Raw genomic sequence first — 25,526 nt, 5'->3', positions numbered from 1 at the left:
TCAAGTGGCTTATTATATACATACTTTTTATGTAAAAATGCATATCTTGCTTGCTTTCCAAATTGACATACTTCATATACTTAATGCATCCCATCAACTTTAAACTTGGATAAACCATCCATAACTTGTTTTGGTTACATATCTTTCAACTACTACACATTCACATGACCAATTTTTTAATGCCAAATTTCAATATCAATCATAACACTTGAACCTTGTGCAAACATGATAACATCCATTTCAAACAAACTTACATCAAGAGTAAACAATCTGCCAACGTGTTTCCATTTTGTAATCAACATGCAATCATTTTTTAATTCTTCTACATAGCACATTAATCAAATACTTAGTTTTATCATCTTGCATACTCAAAGCAACATTTTCAACATGAGTAATAAAATGAGCTATATTATCCCCCATCTCTACATACATCATTCTTTGATGAAACATCCATAACCATAGTATTCATAAGCTAATGCAAAACAAATAATTGTTCACTTCTATCACTCATTATTTCTACTACAAGATGCATAATTGCTTTGATTCATTTTTTCATTTCTAATTTCAACCTTTTTAAAACAAGTTTTAAAAATATGACTTTTCTAACTATAATAGCAACACTACTATCACCAAAAACTCATTGTTTATTAGAATCTACAACTTATCCTCTTTGACTCCCCCTTCCTCAAGACTGTCCTTTGTTTTGCAATACATCATAACCTTGACCACAACCACCACCTTGGCCTCTACCACAACCTCTATCTCAGACAATAGGGTAAAACATATGTTCAAAGTTGTTCTTTTTTTGAGAAAAAAAGAAATCTAAACCAAGGTTCTTCTCCTTAAGTATCAACATAAAAATCAAGTCTGCAAAATCAAGGATATCATCCCTTGTATTCATAAATGGCCTAAAGCTCTTATACTCATCTTCAAGTCCATCTAAGCATGAACCCACAACATTATCATCATCAAATATCATACTGATAAATCCAAGAGCTTCCACCATACTCTTGATCTTCAAAGCATAATCATTTAGAAACAAGTTTTCTCTTTTCACTTGGTTTAGCTTTGACTTAAGCTGTACTTTTCTAATCCTTGTGTTTACTTTAAACAACCTTGCCAAATTCTTTCATGCAACAATGAATATTTAAAATTATTATAAATAACTCATCATAATATATGACATTAATATGCAACCAATAAAAGTCCTATGTGTCACCCAAACACAAGAATACAAAAGTCCTACTCAGATGACCTTTCAAATATGCGACTAAATACGATATCAATTACATGGCACAACAAATATGCATGGCACTACCCGTTGTCCATGTTAGCATTTGAATCAAATCTGAAACCTAGCCAAGAATGCAAGAAAGTACTCAAGGAGCTGCTTGAAGCATAGGAAGAGAAGTGCAAACCACTTAGCATTACTCCTTCAAAAACAAACGAGACAACTAACATTGCGGCAATGACCTTCATGGCCACTAAGACCAAACACCAAAAAGCTCCATCAAAATGAAGGGAGACTTCAATGCATACGGTTACAAATATCAATGGAGAGCTATCACGCAACAAAAATGAGTCCCTAAAACCCTCACGTTGTATACTCAAAAGGTACCGCATAAAAAACCATTCGTTATGGTTGTCCAAAAACTATCCACAAAACCACCTCCCCCAATTGATGTTAAGGCTCCAACAAGCTCATAAAGAAAGAAAACTTTGACCTAAACAAAAGCTTAGGATAGAAAGCTGAGCCAAATTTGAAATCAATACAAGTTGATTTAGCTAAGAAAGAACAAGTCCTTATCTAGCAAAAGAAGACTTTGTAACCTATGACACCCAATGCACAACTAACTCAAGCATTTGTCAACTTGCCTGCTCGAACACTCAATTGATCCTCCTTGTTAGGGTCACTAAGAACCATTCCAAAGCAATCAAAGATCCATTGTTCATTCAACATGTGAGCTATCCTATTTGTACTACGAAAAATGCCAATGTGACTCTCCTCCTTCCAAGGCCCACCAAGAAACATCCCAACACAATCAAGATCGTTGTTCATTCAACATGTAAGGTATCCTATTTGTATTAACCAAAACGCCAGTGTCGTTCTTACCATCTTTATTGCCTAATATTTGAAAGGAAAATCCCAAACTCATCTCCCCCTCCCCCAACATCTTGTGGGTTGAACTCATAGAGAAAATGATTGACAAAGATACAAAATTGTGATGAGTCAATAGAGCAGCGCTAAACCCACAAGTACCGCCATGACACCATGAACATCACATGTGTAATAATGGACATGCATACCTATTCGGCGTGAATGGTGAACTTTTAGGCATTTACTTTACAGCTTTTTTATCCACATGTAACAATTGTGATTGTGGCAAATTTAGACATGAACACCACCCAATTGCATGTGCACTTAAGTGTACACACGGGACGTGTAAGGGAGGGAGATGATAAAGCTTGCATCAAAGTCAAGATGCTCATAACCCCCCCACCCCTTCAATGTACAAGACTGTTCTTAAGTTGCTGGTATACACAGTAACAGTACAGGACACAGTAATTCAAAGGCTTACAGTAATTGAAATGCAGCAAGTTCCAAATGAATACATGTCATACAAGGGGAAACTCCTTGCTTGGATTGGCTTGTTATGTGGTTCTGATGGCAAGCTCACAGCCAATGGAAAAAATGGGACAGATGCATCACCCCTGCGCTTGCAACGCAACACAATAGACAAAGCGCTGCTCAACCCTCTCGGAGACAACTCATTGGAGAAAAATGTTTGGAGGGGTTAAACAGATCTCTCTACACAAGGATTTCACTGCTGATTATAACCCCCCTCGGAAACATCTGCTGGTTATGGAATGAGAGGGGTTAAACAGATCTCTCTACACAAGGATTTCACTGCTGATTATAACCCCCCTCGGAAACATCTGCTGGTTATGGAATGAATGTATTGCAATGACTAAAAATGTTGACTCTATCTGTGCAGTAATTGAATTTACTTTTGAATCGAATATATGTGTGTGTGTCTACTAGCATGCACGACCTACAGACTATAATGCTTGAGGGCATACTCTAAGGATTGCTGGCTTGGTCCCAGAAGCTCTTTTACTTTATGCCCATTCTTGTATATCTTGAACGTGGGCACAAAGCTAATGCTCTCCGTCTTCGCCAGGTAAGGGTTATCATCTATATCCACCTGCCAAAAGAAGATACATCATCCCACAATACATATCAAACCCAATATCAGGGAAGGAGACCCTGACATTGACAAAGAATCTCCTAACAGAACAACCCCCATCTAACCTAATCACAGTCTCCTGATAAAAAGCAAGTCACAGGTTTGATATGTAACAGTCGTTAAGAATGTTCCAAACCCCAATAAGGACCTCACCCATTGAGCAAGCAGCTCTTACAAGGAAACCCCATTTATGCCTGACCATTAATCTCATGGTGAACAATAAGTATATGCATAGCAGGTTTGAATGTATCATCCATTTCATGAGATCAGTAGCAGAAAGTGCATAATTACCTTTACAAAACTCACATAAGGATACCGCTTGCAGAGCTGATCAACAAAAGGAGACATCTGGCCACAGCGATCATTCCATTTTGCACCAAACTGCACCACTGATAGACCTGGGTTCAACAAAAGCCCCACATTGAAATCAGCAGTTGGAATGTAACAACCCTCCATCCATAGCAATTGAGCCCAGTCAAATTAACCATGGCAGCCTGCTCCCAACCTGGTGCAGAGACAGCCTCTCTAAACTGATCTATGCTGTTGACCTCTTCCACATCCCCACCAAACTTCATTTTGTGAATCTCCTCTCCACGGGACTTTTTAATTGCAACCTGTACATCAAACAATCCACGAGCAACTTCCATATCACCTGGCATCTCTCTTCTAAGAACTTCAAAGTCTCTCAATGCATCATCCCATCGCTCAAGCTGCACAAAAGCATTTCAGGGCCTTTCCATCAGATAACAGCACATACTAGACTCTATTTCAAATGGCCTGTTCAAGCTTCACCCCTATTTCCAAGAAATCTACCAGAAAGGCATAAAAGAGACTTCAGTTCAGCTTCATTCAACATCAGACCGAAATTCCATATGCGTATAGCCTGGTTAGAAGATCCCATACAGATTTATTAAGAGTGCAACTTATGTGGGAGGGTGCATAAGTTGACTAAATGCATGTAACTATGAAAGCAGGCTAATTGGAATGGCATGGAGTTTTTAAAGCTTCTAAGCCTAAAGAATAGACTGCAAGAGATAAACAAACCTTCGAGCTGCAAGCTGCCCTCCTCATCAGAGCTTTTGTGTAATTTGGCTGTGCATTCAATGCAGCATCACAATCTTCAATTGCCTTCTCCCATTGTCCAAGCTTAGTCCTACAGGCTGCCCTATTACAGAGGAGCACGGCATTGGTTGGATCACTCTCCAGACCTTCGCCATAAACAGCACAGGCCTCGAAAAATTTCCCTGATTTGAACAGTTCATTTCCACAAGTTCGGGTTTGACCCACAGCCCGAGCCTTCCTCAACAATGTAGCAGCTTCTCCATTCCGTGGATCCATCCATAAGGCAAGCTCTGCAGCATTGATTGCACCCTCAAACCTGCAAAAGATCAATACCATAAAATCTATTTTTGTGGACCTTGCAACCTTGTGTCAATTGCATATTTGTTGTTGCGTTACATAGCAACAGCAAATTCAAGCACCAGTTCATGTTGAGCAAAGTGTAGAAGAATAGAAGAAATCAACATTTTAACAAGCGAGAGAGAAATTCTAGCTCAAATTTTGTAGCTAAAAATTATCATTTCAGTAGACAAGCAAAAATGTCTTAAGATCTATTTGTAAATGTCAACGGCAAGATCTATTTGTAAATGTCACCAATAAGCATGAATTCACATCACTGTTATCTTTATAAAGGTGCTGTGTATTAAAATACACTAGATAAGTGGAGAACACACCTGCCAAGAGCCATATCGATTTGGGCCCGCACCATATACAGAAACGAATCAGCTGGGGCTATTGCTGACTTCCGCAAGCAACGCTCTACTCTCTGAGCTGCTGCACATACTTGGTCTGCTTCCTCTGGTCTATGCAACCTCAATAAGGCCTCAGATTTATAACCAAAAATCTGCAATTGGATTGATCAAAAGACCAATACATCAAATGGAGACACTCTTTACTTAAATGCAAGATTGAGTCAAATTTGGCCTCAAGTCATTGCCAGATCGTATCAGCATTATACCTGAGGTGCAGAATCTGCACCAGCACCAAGAGCAGCATTACTCTCCTTCAGTACAATTTTCCATGCCCCGCATTTCCTAGCCTCAATGCACTTCGAGATGTGCCTCTCAACAACCTCCAGGTTCTGTCTCTCTTTCAAATCAACCTGCTGCCCAACAGCTTGAAAGTGCTGCTTGGCACTTTCAACAAGTCCTAGTCTGCCCATATAAAAGCACTCGGTTAACCAAGTTCAAGCCACCATTAGAAGCAACTAAGATGAAGCACATCAAACTAGCACACTATATCAGTTGAATTATGCCACCATCAGAATGAACACACAATTCTTTCAGTAGGTTTGGCAGCCGCACTCTCACACAATTTCAAAACAATTATGGACCATCACATTGACCAATCATTTTCTTTCATCTGAGCAGCTTCCTGATGATCAACAACAAGAGTACAATAAGAGGGAATGTGACTGACCTAAGGTAGAGTGATGCTGCTCTCTGGCGAGCACGGATAAACAAAGGATCCAATCTAATGGCCTCTTCACACTCCAGTACAGCTTCACCCAATCTGCCAAGCCCTAACAAAGCAGCAGCTTTGTTACTTCGGTAAGGTGCATGATTTGGACACATTGCAATAGCTTTGTCATAGAAAGCCATAGCCTCACTGAAATTCCCTTGCTTGTACTGCTCATTTCCAGCTATTTTTAGTTCTTCTGGCCCCTCAAGGTCGGTGCTTTTAGTGCCCTTTGTGCAAACCCTACTGGTTAAGGAATCGTTAGTTTGAATGCACGCATTCGTTGTCCCAACAGTGCTTCCTGTCAATGGCCTCCCCATTATCTTACCTTCACCAGCTAACCTTGGAGTAGAAGCTCCTTGCAGACTGCAGCTAGTGCTAAGGGCGACACCATCTCCATGCTTAATGGCATTGCAATTGCTAGACTTTTGTGTACCAACGCAAGTAGACTTGGAGGTTGAGACTTTGACATTTCCTAAATTGCCACTGGGGTTACCTCCAGTCATAATGTTGCCCATACCTCTTGAACTCACAGAAGCAAAACTGTCTCTGTAGTTCAAGACACTACTGGCACAGGGCCGCCTTAATCCATGTTTAGCAATGGAGCCTTCACTAGAAGATGAGGAATCTCCTGAGCCATACCCACCATCCGAAGATCTCCTTCCATCTTTTGCCATGGGGCTTCCTCCATCACAACTGCCTCCACCGTTGGAGAAAGAGGACCTTCTTGCTGCATCTTTAGAAGTAGGACTTCCTCCAAAGGAAAATTGGGAATCAACAGAACCATGACTACTAGTGGAAGACCACCTGCTTGATTCTTTAACCGGAGTTGGGCTACTGCCATTGGATGATGCAGAGTCCACAGAGCTCCAGCCACCCACTATAAGGTTGCCAACTGCGAGGTTTCCTTTATTCAGACTACAATTTGAGGTTCGATGGTTGGGGCTACCCTTCACACTCCCTGAAGTAGTGGTGTTGACCTCCCCTGGCTTGCCAGACTCTGTGCAGAGGTTCATTTGCTCACCGGACTTCTGCAATCTGCTCGAACTGTTAGAAATGGTGAGGTCAGACTCCCCCATGCTTTCATGTGACTGAGGCGTTCCAGCACTAAGTCCTCTAGACCGAAGGTCAGGCTCATGTTTGCGATGAGTGGTCTTGGGATCAGCAGTGGAGGCTTTCACAGTTGCTTTGCAACCTCCTTCATAAGTCGGCTGATTCTTTGGGCTGCTAATCTGGCTGGTGGGAAGCAGTGACTTCAAATCGACAAGCTTAACGCCATCTTCATTCTCTCTTCGATTACCATTAGAAATGGGTCGATGACAGCTCAAGCTCTTTGCTTCAGTGTTGTTAAGTGCAACATCAATTTTTGATGCTGCACCCATAGGAAAATCATTCCCAAATCTACAACTGGCGACATCCTTTGGAGCTGCATTGTGGCTAAAGCTCTTGCTTTCAGGTTTGTGAAATCCAACATCAATTTTTGATGCTGCAGCCGTAGGAAGATCATCGCCGAATCTGCAACTAGCATAACTCTCCGCCGCAAGGGCCTCCTTATGAAAGCTCTGATGCATGGCAGGAGCGTTGTAGCCACCCACATTGTATCCGGACCACACGGAATCGCGGGCCCAATCCCTGTTGGGACTGTAGAGCTTGCTATGGAGGCAGCCCACGTACAAATCCATGGCACTGGGGTGCGCCTTTCGGCCCTCTGCATGGCACTGGGCCATGTCTTACAGAGGCTAGTAATGTTGCACGCTGACGAGTTAAGACGCAGGAGCAAGGATATGATGGATACAAACACACCATGAAATGGCAGGAAGGGGAGCTAGCTTTGCCTCCAAGGTAGACGTCCTAACTGATAGATGAATTGCTCGAAGAAGAGAGGACTGGCCGTGCCATGGCGGGAAGACGGAAGAGAGAGTTGCTTCAAATAGGGGGAGATGAGAGGGGAGCTGAGATTGCCCAGGCAGGCCATGCTCGGGTACGAAGGGAGGGAATCGAAAATTGATTAGGGAGGAAGGCAAAAAAATGGAGAGAGAGAGAGAGAGAGACGGGGGGGGGGGGGGGGGGGGAGGGGGGGCGGGGAAAGCAAGATAAAAGGAGAGGATATAGCCTAGCTTGGCAGCGAAGTTCTGGCAGGGGCAATTGTCAGACACAGAGAGAGAGAGAGAGAGAGAGAGAGAGAAGCTGGCTTATAATGAAGTCAAAAGCAGGGGTAAGAGTAAATTTGTAAAATCAAGCAAAAACAGGATGCTGTTTGTTTAATAATTAATTCCTGTAAATAAAAAGGGAGGGGGGTCCAAAGGGGAGTACGAGGAGGCGGCGCAAGAAAAGGGGAGGGGGGGTTACTAGCTGGCCGCCATACCCACAAGCTCGACTGTCGTCGGCGGATGAAGAAGAAGAAGAAACAGGATAAAAACGCCAATATTGAATATATATTTATTTATTTATATATAACCCATTAAGAAAAAGGTGATGATTTTTCCCGCCATGCATGATGATGGCATGTGTCAGCATGACATGTATGCGGCTGCCCCCCATAATCCATTGCAAAACGAACCCCGACACAGACAGACATTGTGGAGTCGTTACTGACGTGTGCTGGGATGGATGTGGCTGATGGCATCATGCATGCGCTCTCGCCCCCCCCCACAGGCTATCCCCCGGAATCCGGATACCATTGTGTGTGTCTGTGAGAGAGAGAGAGAGAGAGAGAGAGAGAGAGAGAGAGACCCTGGCTGTGGCGGGCTGGCCATGTGCGACGGTTTCCCGGTTGCCAAAGCCTTAAAAGCCCTCGCCTATGTGCCTGCCATGTTACCCCCCCCCCCCCCCCCCGGTTCTGTCCATGGTATGACAACATGTCTTCTCTAGGCTCTAGTTTCTTCACATAATGGGCACTAACATGTACATTCATACCAACGCGTCCGAATTTTACCTTTATAAGACAGCGACAACATAGGTTGATTCAAGAGTCTCCACCTCAAAACAAGGAGTCGTAGGTCGATACAAGAGTTTCCACCTCAAACCATTCTTTGGACTCATGGATGATGGACTCTCTCTTTTGAAGCATAAACATTCTTTGCATTCATGTGCTTGGTTTACCAATTAAAACCCATAGGCACACACACACTCTCTCTCTCTCTCTCAAGCTTGGCGGCATTTAACATTTTTGTACTTCTTGTGGATAGCGATGGAAAAATCTACATAATCACATGTGCAAGTTCGTGAACTTGTGTGTGGGTGTATTCATACACTATCAATCACACTAAAGAGAGTCGTGTCACTGGACATGTGGAAGGCAAAGATGAAGTGGGGGTAGGCATGTCAAAGGCAAAGATAGGCTACCACTCCATTTACCAATATATATCCTCCAAAGAAAACCATTATGTGTTGACAATCACAATTTGGACGTTCCTCTCTCTAGACAAAAAAAAAAAGGAGAGTCAAAGGGATAGAGAGAGAGTCAAACATATTAGCAATACGACACAGATGGTGTACAAGGTGGCATCCATTCATACCTAATTGGCCTATGAATGGATACACCTGTAAGTTCACTAAGTCCTCTCCACAAGTCAAGTACTTATGTTTGAGGTTACTTTTAAATGCATGCCTCTTAATTATCCACCTGTGTTGCAAGTATCTCATGTTATAAAGACTTAGAATGAGGAGAAGCGATGATGGGCAACGAATATTGGTAGGGTTCTCGATTTAGAGATTGGAAAGGGTCTAGCTTTGTAGACCGAGTGATTATATAAATGGCCATGTGAAGTTGGCCATTGGCTAATGAGAGAAAGCAATCCAAGGGATGCCAATGTTACAAAAATGTTCCTTGAAATATTCCCTAGATTACTAGGAGTCAACATACAGGGTGGTGGTTGACAAGTTGATCTATTGGCATGGACTGTAAGTTCATGGAGTTGTCTACATGCATATTATGATTGAACTGCCTCTAGCTTTTAAAACAAGGCATGTTGTTATACCCTTTAACACATGTTGAATGAGAACTCGTGCCTTCTACTTTCATTCTCCTCCATTTACATGTGTGCATATCACTATCAAAACTAATAGAAGTAGACATGAGGATAGAGTCATCAGCTAACATCTGTTGACATAAATTTTTACTCTCTCTAATGTTCTCTAATACATGTATCTATTGTTGATTTCCATTCCATCATGTTGGAGGGGTCTTAAAAATATTCTGTTGCACCAATAATGATGATTGGCTAATGCAACTCGTAAGTTGCAAGTATATAATCGTCATCTTCTACAATTGGATATTGCACACACCTACATGTTCGATGTAAGACTAGGCATTTCAATAATTTTAAAGACCTACTCTCAAACCCATGAGGAAAGGGTAGTAATTATAGGAAGGTGAAAAGTACATGAAATGCTAAAGAAAGTCCTTGTATCCATTCTAAACCTTTAAAGTTGAAGGTCAAATTGGCTTGCAAACACACAATGTTCACCCCAATTCATGCATGTACACACCTATGCAACATGGTAATTAGTACCAAAGTTTGTTTCATCATTTCCTAGCATACAACCCCACCTCACTTAACCTACATACAACAAGGTACAACACTACACATATGAGGACAAAATTTGCCAATGTATGGTTATGGTATCTTACCTATCAAGGGAATCAAAAACACAACCCTGAGGTTTAAACACATCCGAGTATATGTAACTTAAGCTAGGCATTGATCAACACATGTGAAGTTTTTTCGGCTTATCATCACAAATGTTTTGAAACATATTAGTAGTTTGAATGAATTAACTTAGTAGTTTGAATGAACCAAGTTGAAATTAACGAGCAAATCAAGCTTTCCCAATTTGTGTTCAATAAGGTAGAGGGGCTTGTTAAATGCCCTCAACTTTTGGTATGTACATCCACTAGAATGAAATTGATGATGTGCAAAACTCTCATAGCTTCTCAACTTGCTAAGGAGGTCTTATAGAATCGATCCACCATTCATATACAAATATTTTCCTTTTAAAAATTCCCTAAGTTGGGCTTCATCCCAACCTCTTCTCGTATGGATAAGCCAAAAACCAAGGGGATTTGAACTTGTGGCCTCATTCATTCATCACATATCCTACCAAAAGCAATGTTTTTAAAACAAATGGATAAAGATATTGATAGCCATTACACTCAATACATGTGAGGGTCATTTCAAAATACTATGGAGACACTTTGCTTTGATCTATCCTCTTCACATGGTGAACAAGTACTTTGTATGCTTGCTTCAAATTTAGGATCAGTAAATGCATCCATCCCTATTGTGATGTCCTTCTCATACCATTACTTCCACATCAAAAGTTGAAAGTGATATTATATTTCATGGTTTATGGGGCCTGGCATGCAAGACAAGTGGGGCATCCATACTCAAAATATATGCACATCTCATGTGATAAGCAAATTGGAAACACCTTGACATTAGTACGGATTACATTTGAGCTAGAGATACTTCATCAGGACAAACAATTGTTGTTGAAAAATTTTGTCCATTACTAAAAATCCAATTGATTCTACCATACTCCACTTATTGTCTTCCATGACACTACATTCTTTGAAAGATGTCTAAGAGGTGCCAATATCCCATTCTCTCCATTTCAACTATATCCTAGTCAAGTTCTTCTAAGACATCATCACCTTGCAACAATCAATAGTGGTGGTAGAGGGATGATGGATCATTATTTTTTCTCAATTGCATTTACTAATATGTTTCCAACAAGCCTCCTTGTGTAATACGATATGTGCACATTATGACTTCTAGCAATGATACAATCATAGACACTTAAGAAGATGAACCATCTAACAATCTAAAGTAGAGTATGGGGTTGTTATCCAATAGTCCAAAGGCATGCTAGAGAAAGAAGTTGTTAATTTGTTCACACAAATCTTGAAGTGCTTGCTTCACACTACAAAAGGTATTTTGCAAGCTATAGTCACGATCTTTCAATCCTTCAACAATGAGATTTGATATCTACTAAACATAAAATCCTCTTCAACATTTTAGGAAAGCCCATATACATCCATATGAAAAAAGGTCCACATATGATAGACTACAAAGGCTATGACCATACAAGTGTTAGTGGAGATGTCTTTACATAAAGTTAATCCATGCTTTTTGGTAAAACCTTGGCAATATTCCTAAATTTTGGCTTTTCTAAGATCCCACCATCCCTAGATGCATATCTTGTAGACCCTTCTAATCACAATGACCTTCCTCCTTGAGGTCTCAAAACCAACTCCTAACTATATTGTCACTCGATGGAATCCAACTCCTCTTAACATGTTACCGCAAACAAAGCCTTCTCCAAATAAGGAGATTCCTCTTCCTTCATAATCTTGTGCACAAGGTCAACATGCTATTGTCCTTGTTGATATTGTATTTTTTATGATCCACAAGATACAACTTGAGCTATGAAGTAGCCAAAACAACCTCAAATGCATCACATGGGTGAACAAACAATGAAATGATAGCAATGTTGTTTAAGAGGCTCCTTTGTGATGGTGCCAAATGTTGATGAACAAAATAGGGGTCCATTGATCCTCCTACGATTGAGGGTATTTCTTGTTGGAAGCTGCAATTTGATGCATCCTCTCCTTCTTGCTCTAATTCTTCTTCTTCTCCTCCTTCACCTTCAATTGGAAGAATCTAGTACTGCAAAGGTGTTGATGATCATCGCAAAGCCATCGGACATGTCAATATGCCAATCCTCCTATTGAAAAACCACATGGGCAAGAGACCCTCTTATATCAAGGTGTTATGAGTGCAATTCAACATGGGATGATGAGTTGATTACTTAGATTGTGATGCTCAAACTTGAGCTCTTGTGTGTGCTTCCACTATTGTCCATTATGAATACTTTTTAATGGAGACTTAGATAGCAATTAATACACTTCACCACAATAGAATTTTAGAAGGCATGTTGCATGCATGAAAGCTAAGTGGCCCAAGCCCTTCCTAGTTGATGACAAGAGAGTATACAATGGGATCCCCTAGCAAGATTGTTGGAAACCTAAGAAAATCTTATTATTTCTAAGACACATGCCAAATTCTCAAACAAAAGAAAGCCATTGAGCACAAGGGACCTCATGGCCAACGAAAGGTTAGGATAGTCAATGTATGTCTAGGTTATTGGTTGGTTCACATATGGAGATATCATAAAACCCTACTTTATTAACACATCATAGTTCCACAATGAGCACATATAGCCAATAATAAATTTCAATCATCCAAACTAAGAGCACCACTTTAGATAAGTAACTTGGGTATGTATGTTAGAAGGTCCTAGATTTTATAAACTATAGTGCATATATGACTTGCAACAAAGTCCTTTCCTGGATATATAGCACACTCTATTCCTTAAGTTTCTATATCCATGCCTTAACTAGATGGATGCAAAAGTGTCCAAAGGATAGACATAATTTGTAATCAAGCCAATCTAATCATCTAACTTGATGGCAATTTCCCATTTAGTCTCAAAACTCGACCCTAGCAATGCTTGCGACTCTCGAAGCTCAATCCATCCGCAAAGAAACAAAGATAAGTAAAAGAAATTTCAAATTTCGTACTTTCAATGGCACTCGAGATGGAAAAACTGTTCTTGCATTCATCAGTCAGTTTGATGATTACTTTCATGAGGAAACATACGCAGAAAAAGATAAAATCAAGTGTGTCACTAATCATTTAGTGGATAGAGCATCTCTTTGGTGGACCGTGGTTTGTAAGAGTATAGATTGTCCCACTACCTGGGAGAATTTCAAGAAGAAGTTTATGCAGAATTTCCTTCCTCCACAATTCCATGAAAAAGCCATAAAGCAATGGGACCTTCTTCAGCAAAGAGATCGTGAGCCTATTCCTCAGTACACCGAACGCTTTTGGAATGCATTACTCCAGTTACGCACGCTTGAAGACGTACTTGAAGCGACACACAAGCGCAAGTATATGTCTGGATTACTTGGGCATTACTACGTTGAAGTCAATACGTTCAAGCCTGCAACTCTTGAAGACGCAATTTCTTTAGCTCATGACACTAAAGACAAGCTTCGAGGAAGAGACAAGCGTCCATAGCAATTTCAAGCCAATGGTAACTATGGATCTAAGCAATTCAATTCAAATTTTAGAAGATTTAATCAAGGTCGTTTTCCTTCATCATCTTTCCGTAAGACTTGGGCAAAACCACCTACTTTACCATCCAATACCAATCAAAGCCAATTTCACAGCCAAATCCTAATATTCATAGACTTCCTACCATTGCAAACAATGTATCTAAAGCCAAACCTATAGTGTGTTACAAATGCCACCAACCTGGACATCTAGCAGCCAATTGCCAATCGAAGAAGCCACCTGTCCATATCAACTACCTTGGAGCAATGGAAGATGACGAACATGAAGAAATGCCTGATTTCACGGAAGATGAAGACGACATTACCACTCCTTCGGATACTTTACCAGGTATGCCAACTCCACATTCTTTATTGACAATGAAATGTTTAGTGTATGGAAAAGAAAAGATTATTTTGCATGATGATGGTAGTACTCATGATTTTATTTTTGCAAAGTTAGTGAAAGAATTGAAATTACAAACTGTTCCTACACATTATCGCATTAAAGCAGCATTCTTAGGCACAAGGTATAATGGAACACAAGAGGTGCATGATCTAGAAATTCAAATTGGTGAATACACTGAAAGAATGAATTTTCTAGTTGTACCATTACAGTCCAGTGATATTATTTTAGGTATGCCTTGGCGTCATCAGCATAACCCTGATATAGATTATTCCACACATTCAATTAATATTCATTTTCAAGGAAAACATATTACATTGTATGGTATGCATGCATCTAATGCTTTTCCACTGCTTTCTCATACCCAAGCTAAACGTGCATTACGCAAAAGTCGTAAATATTATCTAATTTGGGTGAATGAACTGCAAGTTAAAGAAAAACATATGCACCCTAGGCATAAATAATTTATTGCACAATTTAAAGACTGTTTTGCAGAAGATCTACCACCTGGTTTACCTCCTTCACGTCCTGAAGACCACAAAATAGATTTAATTCCTAGTACACAACCACCTTGTAAAGCACCATATAGGCATAACCAGATAGAGCAAAAATAAATTCAAAATCAAGTTGATGAATTACTAAATAGAGGATTGATTAGACCTAGTAGTTTTCCATTTGGTGCACCTATTTTGTTGGTAAAGAAGAAGAATAATACTTATCGTATGTGCATTGACTATCGTGTATCCAATATCAACCAGGTAAAGAAAATGTAGTGGCCGATGCATTAAGTAGAAGACCCACCATTCATAATATTTCTGTTATATCATTTGATTCACTAACTCCTATGAAAGATACTTATCATCAGGACATTACTTTTCATGCTGATTGGAATAAATTAGTTGGACATAAGTGGATTCCTATTGATTCACTGTCTTATAACGATGAATTCATGTTTTATGAAAAGAGATTATGTGTTACAATTCCATTTAGATCTTTTGTTTTAAACAAGATTCATTGTCCTCCATACCAAGGTCATAGAGGTATCATATCTACTTTACGTACATTAACTGAAGATTTTTATTGGCCACATATGGACACTGATGTATCTAACTTTGTTTCTGAATGTTTGATTTGTTAAAGAGTTAAGAGACATCATGGTAAACAGTATGGATTACTTATGCCTTTATCTATTCCATCAAGACCATGGAAACAGATTTCTATGGATTTTATTACTAGTTTACGTAATACTAAAGCTAACCATGACATGATTTGGACTGTAGTAGACAGGTTTAGTAAACAAGCATATTTCATTCCATGTAAGAAAACTTTAACAGCATCTCAGGCAGCACAATTGTTTTTGAAAACTGTTTTCACTAATCATGGATTACCAAAAGTTATTATTTCTGATCGTGATTCTAGATTTTGTAACAACTTTTGGATTACTTTGTTTGCTAACCTAGGAACAAAGATTGATTTCTCATCTACATTTCATCCTGAAACTAATGGACAAACAGAAGCCACTAACAGTACTATTCTAGATCTTTTACGTGCTTACACTATTTCTAAACCACAGACATGGGACACACATTTGCATTTACTGCAGTTTGCATATAACAATACACCACACACATCTACAAAGAAAGCACCGTTTGAAGTGATTTATGGTTATAGATTATCTACAAGTGTTGCATCTTTATCAAATAGAATTCAGATTGCTGATGATATTGCTACTATGCACGCTACTATTTTTGATGAGGTTAAAGACATGATTGCCAAAGCCCAGCAATCATATACCAAACAAGCCAATAACAAAAGACAAGCAATGAATTTCAAAGTTGATGACTATGTTTGGTTGAGAATAGAAAAACGTAGATTACAAAGTGTAGATAAACACCCAATTGTGAATTTAGCACCTAGATTCTATGGACCATTTAAGATTATTCATAAAATCAATGACAATGCATTCAAGTTAGAATTACCACCTCACTGGAAAATTCATAACACATTTCACATTAGTTTATTACAACCCTTTAGAGGCCAATTACCTGTACACCCTGTTTATGAAAACCCACCTTTGTTAGAGGAAGAGACTGAAGTACTTGAACTTGAAGCTATCATAGATACTGACTTTATGACCACTAGAACTGACCGAATATATTCTAGATATTTAGTCAAGTTTAAGAACCATCCTGTAGAGGAAGCCCAATGGATGCACGCTAGAGACTTAAATGCTTTCCCCACTCTGTTAGCTCCACATTGAGATAATAGCAATGAGGTCAATTGCTATCCCACCCCGAGGGTATGATGCCAGGAGGCATATCTCACAATGGATTCCATGCCACGGTGGATTCCGTGAGGTTTTACGGTGGATTTCGTAAACTTTGTTGACCGGGGCTCATACACAAAGTGGATTCTTTGTGCGAGAAGTTGATGGGGACGCCTATCCTTTTCGGGCATTTCATTAATTTAGTGTGTACATGGGTGATTCCATAGCGGGTGATTCCGTAAAATACATATTAAATTAATAAACGTTTATGAGTTTAGAGTGCGCACTCGTAATAAATTAAGGTTATGATTGATTTCTAACCAGTTGATTTATTTATGTAGCTGAAGACTGCTAGGTATTCACTTTTGTCGGTTTAATTGTATTATTTTACTAACGATTGTGAATGCTTCAATTGATGTGTAGAGATAGCAACAGTGGCGGAGGAAAGCATTGGAGGATAGCGAGTATTCGAGTTATCACTTATATTTTGATGGGTGCATACCTTAGGCATGGCGCCTATATTTTGTCGCACCTATTTATTGAGGTGTTGGATATTTAATTATTATTTTGTATGCGCATGGGCGCACGATTATGATATTTGTATTTGGACATTGTATTGGGTATGCCTGACTCTTTGGGGCGCCCGCCCATTAGCTTTATTTCTATTTTGTGCTAAAGCAAACTCAAAAGCCAAAAGCGTGCTATTTTGTAATTTGGGCTATTATTTGAGCTTGAAGATGATTAATACATAAAATACATGCTTTGTGGAGCGCTCACACAAGGCATGGGGGGAGATTGCACCCAATTGGTCTCTTGTTCATGTCGTGCATGCTTTTTACCTTGAGTTTTGTGTAAAAAGTAGAGTTCTTTTGTTCTTGGGGACCTTTCGACATTCACTACGCAAGCATACGGCATTCGATCTACGCACCAACAACCTATGAATCATGTTAGTACCTAAGTTAAACAATTGATTTGGCATGAAATATGGATTGATGAACCCACAAAAAGGTAATGAAAATGTATATAACCCACTATATTGCATCACTCTCTTAGTGCAACTAATTACAAATAAAATGGCAACTAATATATTAAAAAGTGATTAAGTACGAGCTTGATCATGGATGGTAGCAACGCTTTTAAGCATCAATTTATCTGACAAACTTACTTATGAATAAAGTAAAGCACAACTACTAAATTGGAAAGTAATAATTGTACTCGGTTAATATATATGGTACATAGTTATTTTGAAAAAAGGCTCGACAATATTAGCAATTAAACCACAACTTGTATTCAATGTATGTCCTTTCAACTATTTACTCAAACATACAATCTGGTTTACCTTTTTAGTAAATTAAAGGTACTTTCAATCCCCAAAGAACAAGCAATAATTGAAAGTTGCTCTCATTTTTTACCTACCATTATCCAACCTATTTGTCAAACTCAAGAACAATAGCTAGCAAAGTGAATTTCTTGCATTCATTGTAACACATTGATCAAGCATTAACTATGACATAGAACACAATTACATTCACTATGACAATAATAAACCATTCCTTACAAAATAAAAAGCAACTCAATATGAGTAGGAGGCAAACCAAGTTAGTAAGTGTACAAAATAACTTGAATTGTGTGAGTAGAGTGACAAACACAACTTTCATGGTATTGCCTCAGCTATCATTGTGTGTTGAGATTAGCAAAGTGTGCACAAGTGTAAATAAAGTAATAGTAGCTGTTTATATTGTTGTCAAATATTGAATGTGTTATAATTGACTATAAAGAACAAAAGTACAACTCCCATAAGGCATATCCTCACACGAAAAACAAGATATTGAAGGTGTTAAGTTCACATAATCATGCCTAAATGGAAACAAGATATTGAAGGTGTTAAGTTCACATAATCATGCCTAAATGGAAAAAAGGGATATAATAATAGAGCCTAAAATCAAAATGGCCATGACATTTCCAAAACTAGGATGAACCACTTTGCTAGATGAGCTCCTACAAATAAGGAGAAAAGATATCTCATAAAATGTTAGAACCGCCATTCATATTTAGATCTTAACTAAATGAACTCCCATATTGGAAGTTTAAGTGTTTTGCAAGTGTCAATCCCATCCAAGAGGTCATCCAATAATCTCTATTAAAAGGCCTTCTTAGTATGCAAACTTCAACAAAAGGTTGATTACAAAAAGGATAGGGGTGAATGGATGCATGCGTTTGCATGCACATGTCCATGAGGGTACAGATACATGTGTGTATGTACGCAAATTCACATACATATACGTGTCAACATAGGAATCAATGTGGTGGGTTGCCAATTGCAATTTAGTTGCAACTTCATAGATATGGAAAAACAAGGTTTGGTCAACATAGTGCATGAGAAAATAAAAGAAAATTTGCTATTGAAGTGTGAAGTTAAAATTTTCCTTGTTCCAAGGTCTTGGCTAGCCTAGTGTACACAATAATTTTGGATGCTTCTATGGGTAAAGATCATACATTTGATGTGCATGTTTATCTTGTTATAAACAAACCATGCAATATAAAAAATAACTATTATGTTATGAAGAGAGAAATTAACAATGGCTTTCATTCTCTTTTGCAAATGGGTTCCCAAACTTTCCTTACCTTTCCAAAACGTTCTCAACCATTTGGATGCAAAGTAAACTTTCCCATTGTAGTTTCATGATGTAATGCTAATGTCACACATTAAAAACCAAGGCTCATGATGAGTTGGTTAGTTAATTGTCAACTTTCGAGCCATTAATGTGACTGTGATTTGAAAGCAACTATAAATTTTTTTCCTGCACACGTCAACACATGGTCTCATGAAGAGATACTTTTAACTTTAATTAAGACACAAGGGTGTGAGGGTTGCTGCATTGTGGTCCATGGTTATCCATATTATCCTTGCATGTGAAGTTATGTGACCTTGCAAAACCATTTGTTTTTGCAATTTCTAACACATGAAACTCATTGCACCCTTTTAAAACAATGTAAAGCCTAAGAGTTGCCCACTTTTCAACTTTAGCCTTGAGAGGCAACCTCTTTCAAAGGCATTGAGAAAAGCCACACTTCCTTTCCAACTTCACTTTGTGACTTATGAAGACAATCATAAAGCAAGGCATCGAGCCATGTTTGTACAAGTTTGCAAAGCAACCATAAGAGATAGCTGGCTTTAATCAATGGCCTTTTTGAGCATTATCCCACTACTTTCTATTTTATAAAATGTAACTTAGCATACACTCTTGAGCTTTGTCCCTAGTAAACTCATGCATGCATGTTGATTCACCTTTTGCATATTAGGTACCTATAAGAAATGATTTGCTAAAACACTCTTCTCTAGTCCCATGATAAATCTCGTCTTTTCTCCATTGGACACGATGCTTATTAGAAGCATTTTTTGGCATGAATTTTAGGAGAGCACCAATAATTGAGTAAACTTACCCACCTAAATGGCCACACATCAAGCCTCTCACGCCTTTTAACATAAGTTAAGAGCATGGCACAATTATCGATAATACCATGAAACTCCCACCATTGCATATTTTTAGCCTCATAAAGTGTTTTTAGGTCATCAAGTTGGTCATTACTCCCTCAAAATCTTCAAAATTTCATTGTAGAACGTTCTACCATTTGAGCCTTGAAAAGCCAAAACTAAAGGCACCAAGTACTCACTCATTCGACTTCCCTCAACACCTAACAAGATTTTAACTACTTACCACAATGGTAAAATTTCCAAATAGGTCCATGAAGATTGTAAAACTTGAGTAGATTACTTTTGTAAAATGTAATCCACTATTGACATTGTTGAGTACAAAACACACATTCATGTCAAACTTTGAAATATTGTTGTCTTGAGATCATGGAGATTCACATGTAAAGCTAATATAAATTAGTATAAATATCTTAGAAATGTCAAGCCACTAATAAGTAGCCCATAGGAAGAGGTAGGAATTTCCTTTGAAGATTCATAATTGCCATTGGAATGGGGTTTTGATGCTTATTGGAATTAAACATTTTAGGCTAGTTTGTTAAGCATAGAAAATTCTATATATATATATACTTGTCTAGACGATGATTTTGGATGATAAAAATAAAACAAGGAGCACCACATCACATGATTAGAAAAGGTCCACTCAATTGTTGTAATACATGCATGCAGTTTCCATTAGAGTTGTAAATACTAAGGGACACACCACATTGTTAACACGATTAGCTATGCATATGTCACATGCTGTTGTGTTCTCTATAAATATGACACAACAAAACTAAGGGACATTACACCTAACTAGACACAAATCCAACTAATTAAACCTATTTCCTCTACCCATATATGAGGAAGGCATAGGTAGACTATCAACATGGTGATCTCAAGGTAGATCTCAACCTTCGATACAAAAATAGAATGTGGCTATTGAGGTAAACACACATATTATTCAAGTTAAGTGCTTAATGCGAGGTTGGCATAGTACTACAAGCCATGGCTACAAATCTATAGAAGAGTGACATAGGTAAGAGGGAGTGCTTGATCTCCTATCCCAATAGAATCCACAAAGTTATGGCTCAAAGTTACAATACTATAAACCATGGTTGGTGAGTTGTAAAAATTAGCATGCATAAGAGAGAGTATTCGGTCTCCTCCCCCAAGAGAATCCACAAAGGTAATGTTAGTCTTTCCTTGGTAGCGCCTTCCATATAAGGTATTATGATTATGCTATTTCTAGCATGCTTGTGTTATTTAATGGCCTAGTTAGCTACTAAAGGTGAGTTTTTACGATGGTATGCTCGTTTTTTTCGAGCTGCATGTAACTTAATTTGGTTTAAATTTGTGTGTAGATGCCTCTTTTACACAAGTGCTAGTTGGCTCGTACATTGAATGAATTTGATATTGTCAAGTAGTGCTAGCTTCAAAGAAGAGTTTATTCATATTCTCCCTTGGTCCATTCATCATTTTTTCCATGATGATCAACTACTCTCAAAATGCCCTACTTGGATCACATTTCCAAGTTTGCACACTATTTGGAGACTAAAGTTAAGGCCTTTGTTGCTTCTTTTAGGAAAGTCCTACACATCCCTCCTCTTATACCAAACTCAAGGAGAGTGATGTGCTCATTCTTTTGGATAAGAGAATGAACCCTTTAGCTAAAGGTGCAAATGCAATTGGCATTAAAATGGTTTATGTTATATTATTCCCTCACCTTTGTTACCTATTATATGTATGTAGGAAAAATCGGCACATTTCTTACAATCATTCTAAACATAAAGGTAAAGAAGAAGATGATGAGGTATTGCAAATTAACTTAGTATACATTAGCTTTGCCTATTGTTGTGAAATTTTGATAATATATTTTTCTAGGATACCTCTTGCGTATTGACCTCAACAAGAGCTCAACTGTGGGACATTGGATGAATAGACTTATTGATTCAAGAGCTCCTTGATTCTAATATTGTGGCTCCAAACAAACCAAGCTTCCTCTCTCCCTCTTCCCCCCCTCCCCCTCTCTCAATCCCATGAAAGAAAAGAAAGCATGGAGGATTTGAGTTGTAGTAGACTTACCTACATACCTTCCCACATTAAACTTTGAAGCTTGAAAAAGAATAGATAGTATCACAAATTGAGTAATGCAGTCCTCAAGTCAATCCTCCAACTCCTTTATGTCCACTTTAAGAAGCTCCACTACCAAGAGACAAATATAGAAAGAAGGAGAAGTAGAAGAGGAAGGAGGAGAGCTTATCCTCAGTCATTCCCTCACGCCCTCTCACAATCTCTCCCTCACACACGCTCATAGTCTCACTCTCTCCCAAGTAATGTGCACAAAACGTTTAGACAAGAGGGAAGAAGAATGGAGGCTCCAAAGTTTGCACATACTAGAATGATCTCTTTGTTGAATTTTACACACTATATACCTTAGGGCTAGGGTAGGGCTTCCCACTTAAAGTTGGTAATTCTCTCAATTTACACATATATTTAGCTTTGACTTAGTTGAACTAGACCTTGAATTGAAACAAGTCTAATTAAAAGAGAATAGAGGTGTTATAACTACCATGAGCACCCGATGTAAAATTTGAAGATGAAGAAGGTGGAAAAAACTAGAAGTGGTGATAGGCATGACAAGTGCACATTAATGTTTCCACAAGTGCATGATTAGTTTTTCTACAAGTGCAAGATTACTTTTTCTACATGCTTGTAATTTTGGATTTATTTATTTTTGGAAAACTAGGAGAGCAAGGCTCACTCCATACAATTTCTAAAAATGAATGTAGATAGAAAAAAGATCTGTAATGATTGGAAGGTTGCGACCTGGCATATCTATTCATCATAGGAAAAGTCGATCCAATTAACATTGACTACATGCATAAACATAAGAAGGCTGGACTAGAAGAATGAGTTGGTGAGTTCACTACACTTGTCATTGTTCAATCTTTCATACTTTTGGATTTGATAGATGGAAGGGTAGATTGGCAAGGAAGACAATGTAATGGTTAGGTGAGAGATATCCATAGTTGCATTAGTTGAAATGCTTGAAATAATAAATGTCTATCAAGTCCCATGTTACCTATGAAGCTTTGGTGAAAATGACAACATTTTGGTTCCATTATTGGGACCAATAGAATCACCCATTGAGGCATACACTCTTTTCATTGTGTGGTGAAATGGAAGCGTGCACTTTGAAACATCACAAGGATTACTTGGGTGAAAGTGGATCCGGAGGAGCTCGGCTCATTTTTGGTATGTTTGTCGTTTTTAGTTGTACGGTTTAGCATTAGGTAAGTTTATATTTGGAAACAAGTTATGATGATTAAAGTCTAACATGAAATAAAAATATCACCCAAAACCCCCCCTCAAAATTTGGTTTCTAGTTCATAGGAAAGAAAAGATGAAAGAACAGGCCTTAACTAAAAAGAAGGGGGCTTAGAGAGATCAACTGTGGTTTGTGGTTTGAATGACAAACACAAAATAGCATTTGTCACTGATAGTGGGAATTGTTTGCATACAACATCATGCCTTTTGGCTTGACTACTATCTCATGTGCTACCTTTCAATGACTCATGTATGCTATCTTTAAAGACATGCTTAGAAAGTGGTTGGAATTGTTTGTGAATGACCTTTGCATCCATACCAACAAAGTCGATCATCTAAAAAACCTTTGAGAAATCTTTGAATGTTGCCAACAATATAGTCTTTCACTAAACCCCCTTGAAGTGCCATTTTTGGGTAAAACATAGTTGTGTCTTAGGGCATGTAGTTTCTAAAAATGAAATCACCACTAACTTCTCGAAAGTCAAGGTGATCATTGACCTGCCACTACCGACACATTACAAGGGATTTCAATATTTTATTGGCCACACAAGATATTATCAATAATTTGTGTTGAACTATGCTACATTGATTACTTTGATCATTATACAAAGTTATTGATCATCTTTGAGTGGACTAAGGAATGCAAGTGTACATACAAAGTATTAAAAAGGCTTTAACAATAACTTCAAATTTACAAGCCCCAAACTAGAACAATAGGTTCAAAATTTGTTGTGGGAGCAGTACTATGCCAGGCTAGTGAGCACAATTTGGATTATCCAATGAGCTTTGCTAGTTACTAGCTCACAAACACTAAGATGAACTACTCCACTTTTGGGGGAGAGGATTTAACAATGGATTTCGTAGTGAAATAGTTTCACCATTATTTATTAGTGATGCCATTCACATTTTTCGTTGAACATCATGCTTTACTTTATTTAGTAAACAAGCATATGTAAGTCTATGAATAGCCTAATGCTTATTTCTTTTTCTTGAATTCAATTTCTTGTCATTTTTAAGGAAGGAAAAGTAATACTTCATGGTTGATCATCTATCATGCATACCTAATAACAAAATCAACAAAAAAATGGTATTATAGATGATCTTCTTGATGCACACCAATTTACGATTTTTGCAAGATGAGGATCCATATAAAGAAGACCTACTTTGTATTAGGCCAATGATATTGTAGAGGTGCTAGAAAAAGGAATACATGATTGCCCAATCAAGAAGACATAGCTTTGCCACCTTATCTGCAAAGCATGACCCTATTAGTTGATTGTTGGGTAATTGTACTAACTCAGAGAAGACAACTTCCTAAGAAGATGCATCTACAAGGATGAGATATATGTGTCAAGCCATTAACCACTGGGGTTCAAGAGACAAGACAAAAGAGGTGAATGAATCAAGATGAAATCAATAGACACTAAATAAACTCGAAGAAAACTTTGTACATTGAAGTAGCACACATAGGCTACAAACTTTGTGTTCCAAGGCAATGGCTTGGATTAAACTTTGTCAAGACAATAGCCTAACCACACTATGCAACTTGTAAATTATATGCTACCCCAATATAATGAAAAATACAATGCTTTTTAACACCTACAGTAGTAAGTATCTCTTTGTGAAAATTCGTCCAAATTTTGTACTCCCAAGCAAGCCTTTCTGGGCTGAAGGCACTTGAGAAGTAGCAGATTTACATTATCTCTTTGTAACACAATAGTAGATCGCTTCTATAATTGTCCATGCCTTCATACATCAATTTATGCATCTTATATGCAAGTTCATTACCTTGCTTTTTATGCTAAAAACATAGGCTTTTGCCTTTTATGCCTTGTTTTTTGCTTTTCCATGTTTTCATTTTTGTGTACGCCTTGAGCTTGGCTACAACTTGTTTTGGACATAACTTTGTCGTATGAACTTCGAATATGGTCATCCATGTACTCAAATCAAACAAAATCAACCTAGGCTATAAGGCTATATGGGTAGAATTGTAAAAGTCATTGAAAATAGTTGAAAACATCACTTTTTGTAAAATGCATCACTTTTTGACATTTTTGGGCTTAGACGATTTGTACCACTTAAGATAAGTCCTTGCATATATCTAGATCCACCCAAACTTCTCATTAAGTTATTAGAACTTAATAACGCATATTCAAACTAATTTGGAGACA

The 25,526-nt window shown here is 38.3% G+C and overlaps 1 protein-coding gene and 1 pseudogene across 1 annotated transcript; one reads left to right on the top strand and one right to left on the bottom strand.

Moving 5' to 3' along the window:
• Window positions 1–2,396: 2,396 nt before the first annotated feature.
• Window positions 2,397–7,822, bottom strand: LOC148012113 (uncharacterized). Its single transcript, XM_087669022.1, has 7 exons — window positions 5,727–7,822; window positions 5,266–5,461; window positions 4,982–5,151; window positions 4,293–4,626; window positions 3,754–3,958; window positions 3,540–3,646; window positions 2,397–3,206 (listed from the first exon to the last, which is right to left on the bottom strand). The coding sequence occupies exons 1-7, from the start codon at window positions 7,490–7,492 to the stop codon at window positions 3,054–3,056; spliced, it is 2,931 nt and encodes a 976-aa protein (XP_087525148.1). The 5' UTR covers window positions 7,493–7,822; the 3' UTR covers window positions 2,397–3,053.
• LOC148012112 (putative protein phosphatase 2C 62 pseudogene) overlaps window positions 7,663–25,526 on the top strand; it is a 28,968-nt pseudogene continuing 11,104 nt past the window's right edge.

This window comes from Lygodium microphyllum, chromosome 27 (assembly GCF_053477565.2).
Source record: "Lygodium microphyllum isolate KBCC chromosome 27, Lygodium_microphyllum_v1.1.10, whole genome shotgun sequence".
Taxonomy (NCBI): domain Eukaryota; kingdom Viridiplantae; phylum Streptophyta; class Polypodiopsida; order Schizaeales; family Lygodiaceae; genus Lygodium; species Lygodium microphyllum.
This window is presented reverse-complemented; position numbering and strand designations above follow the sequence as displayed.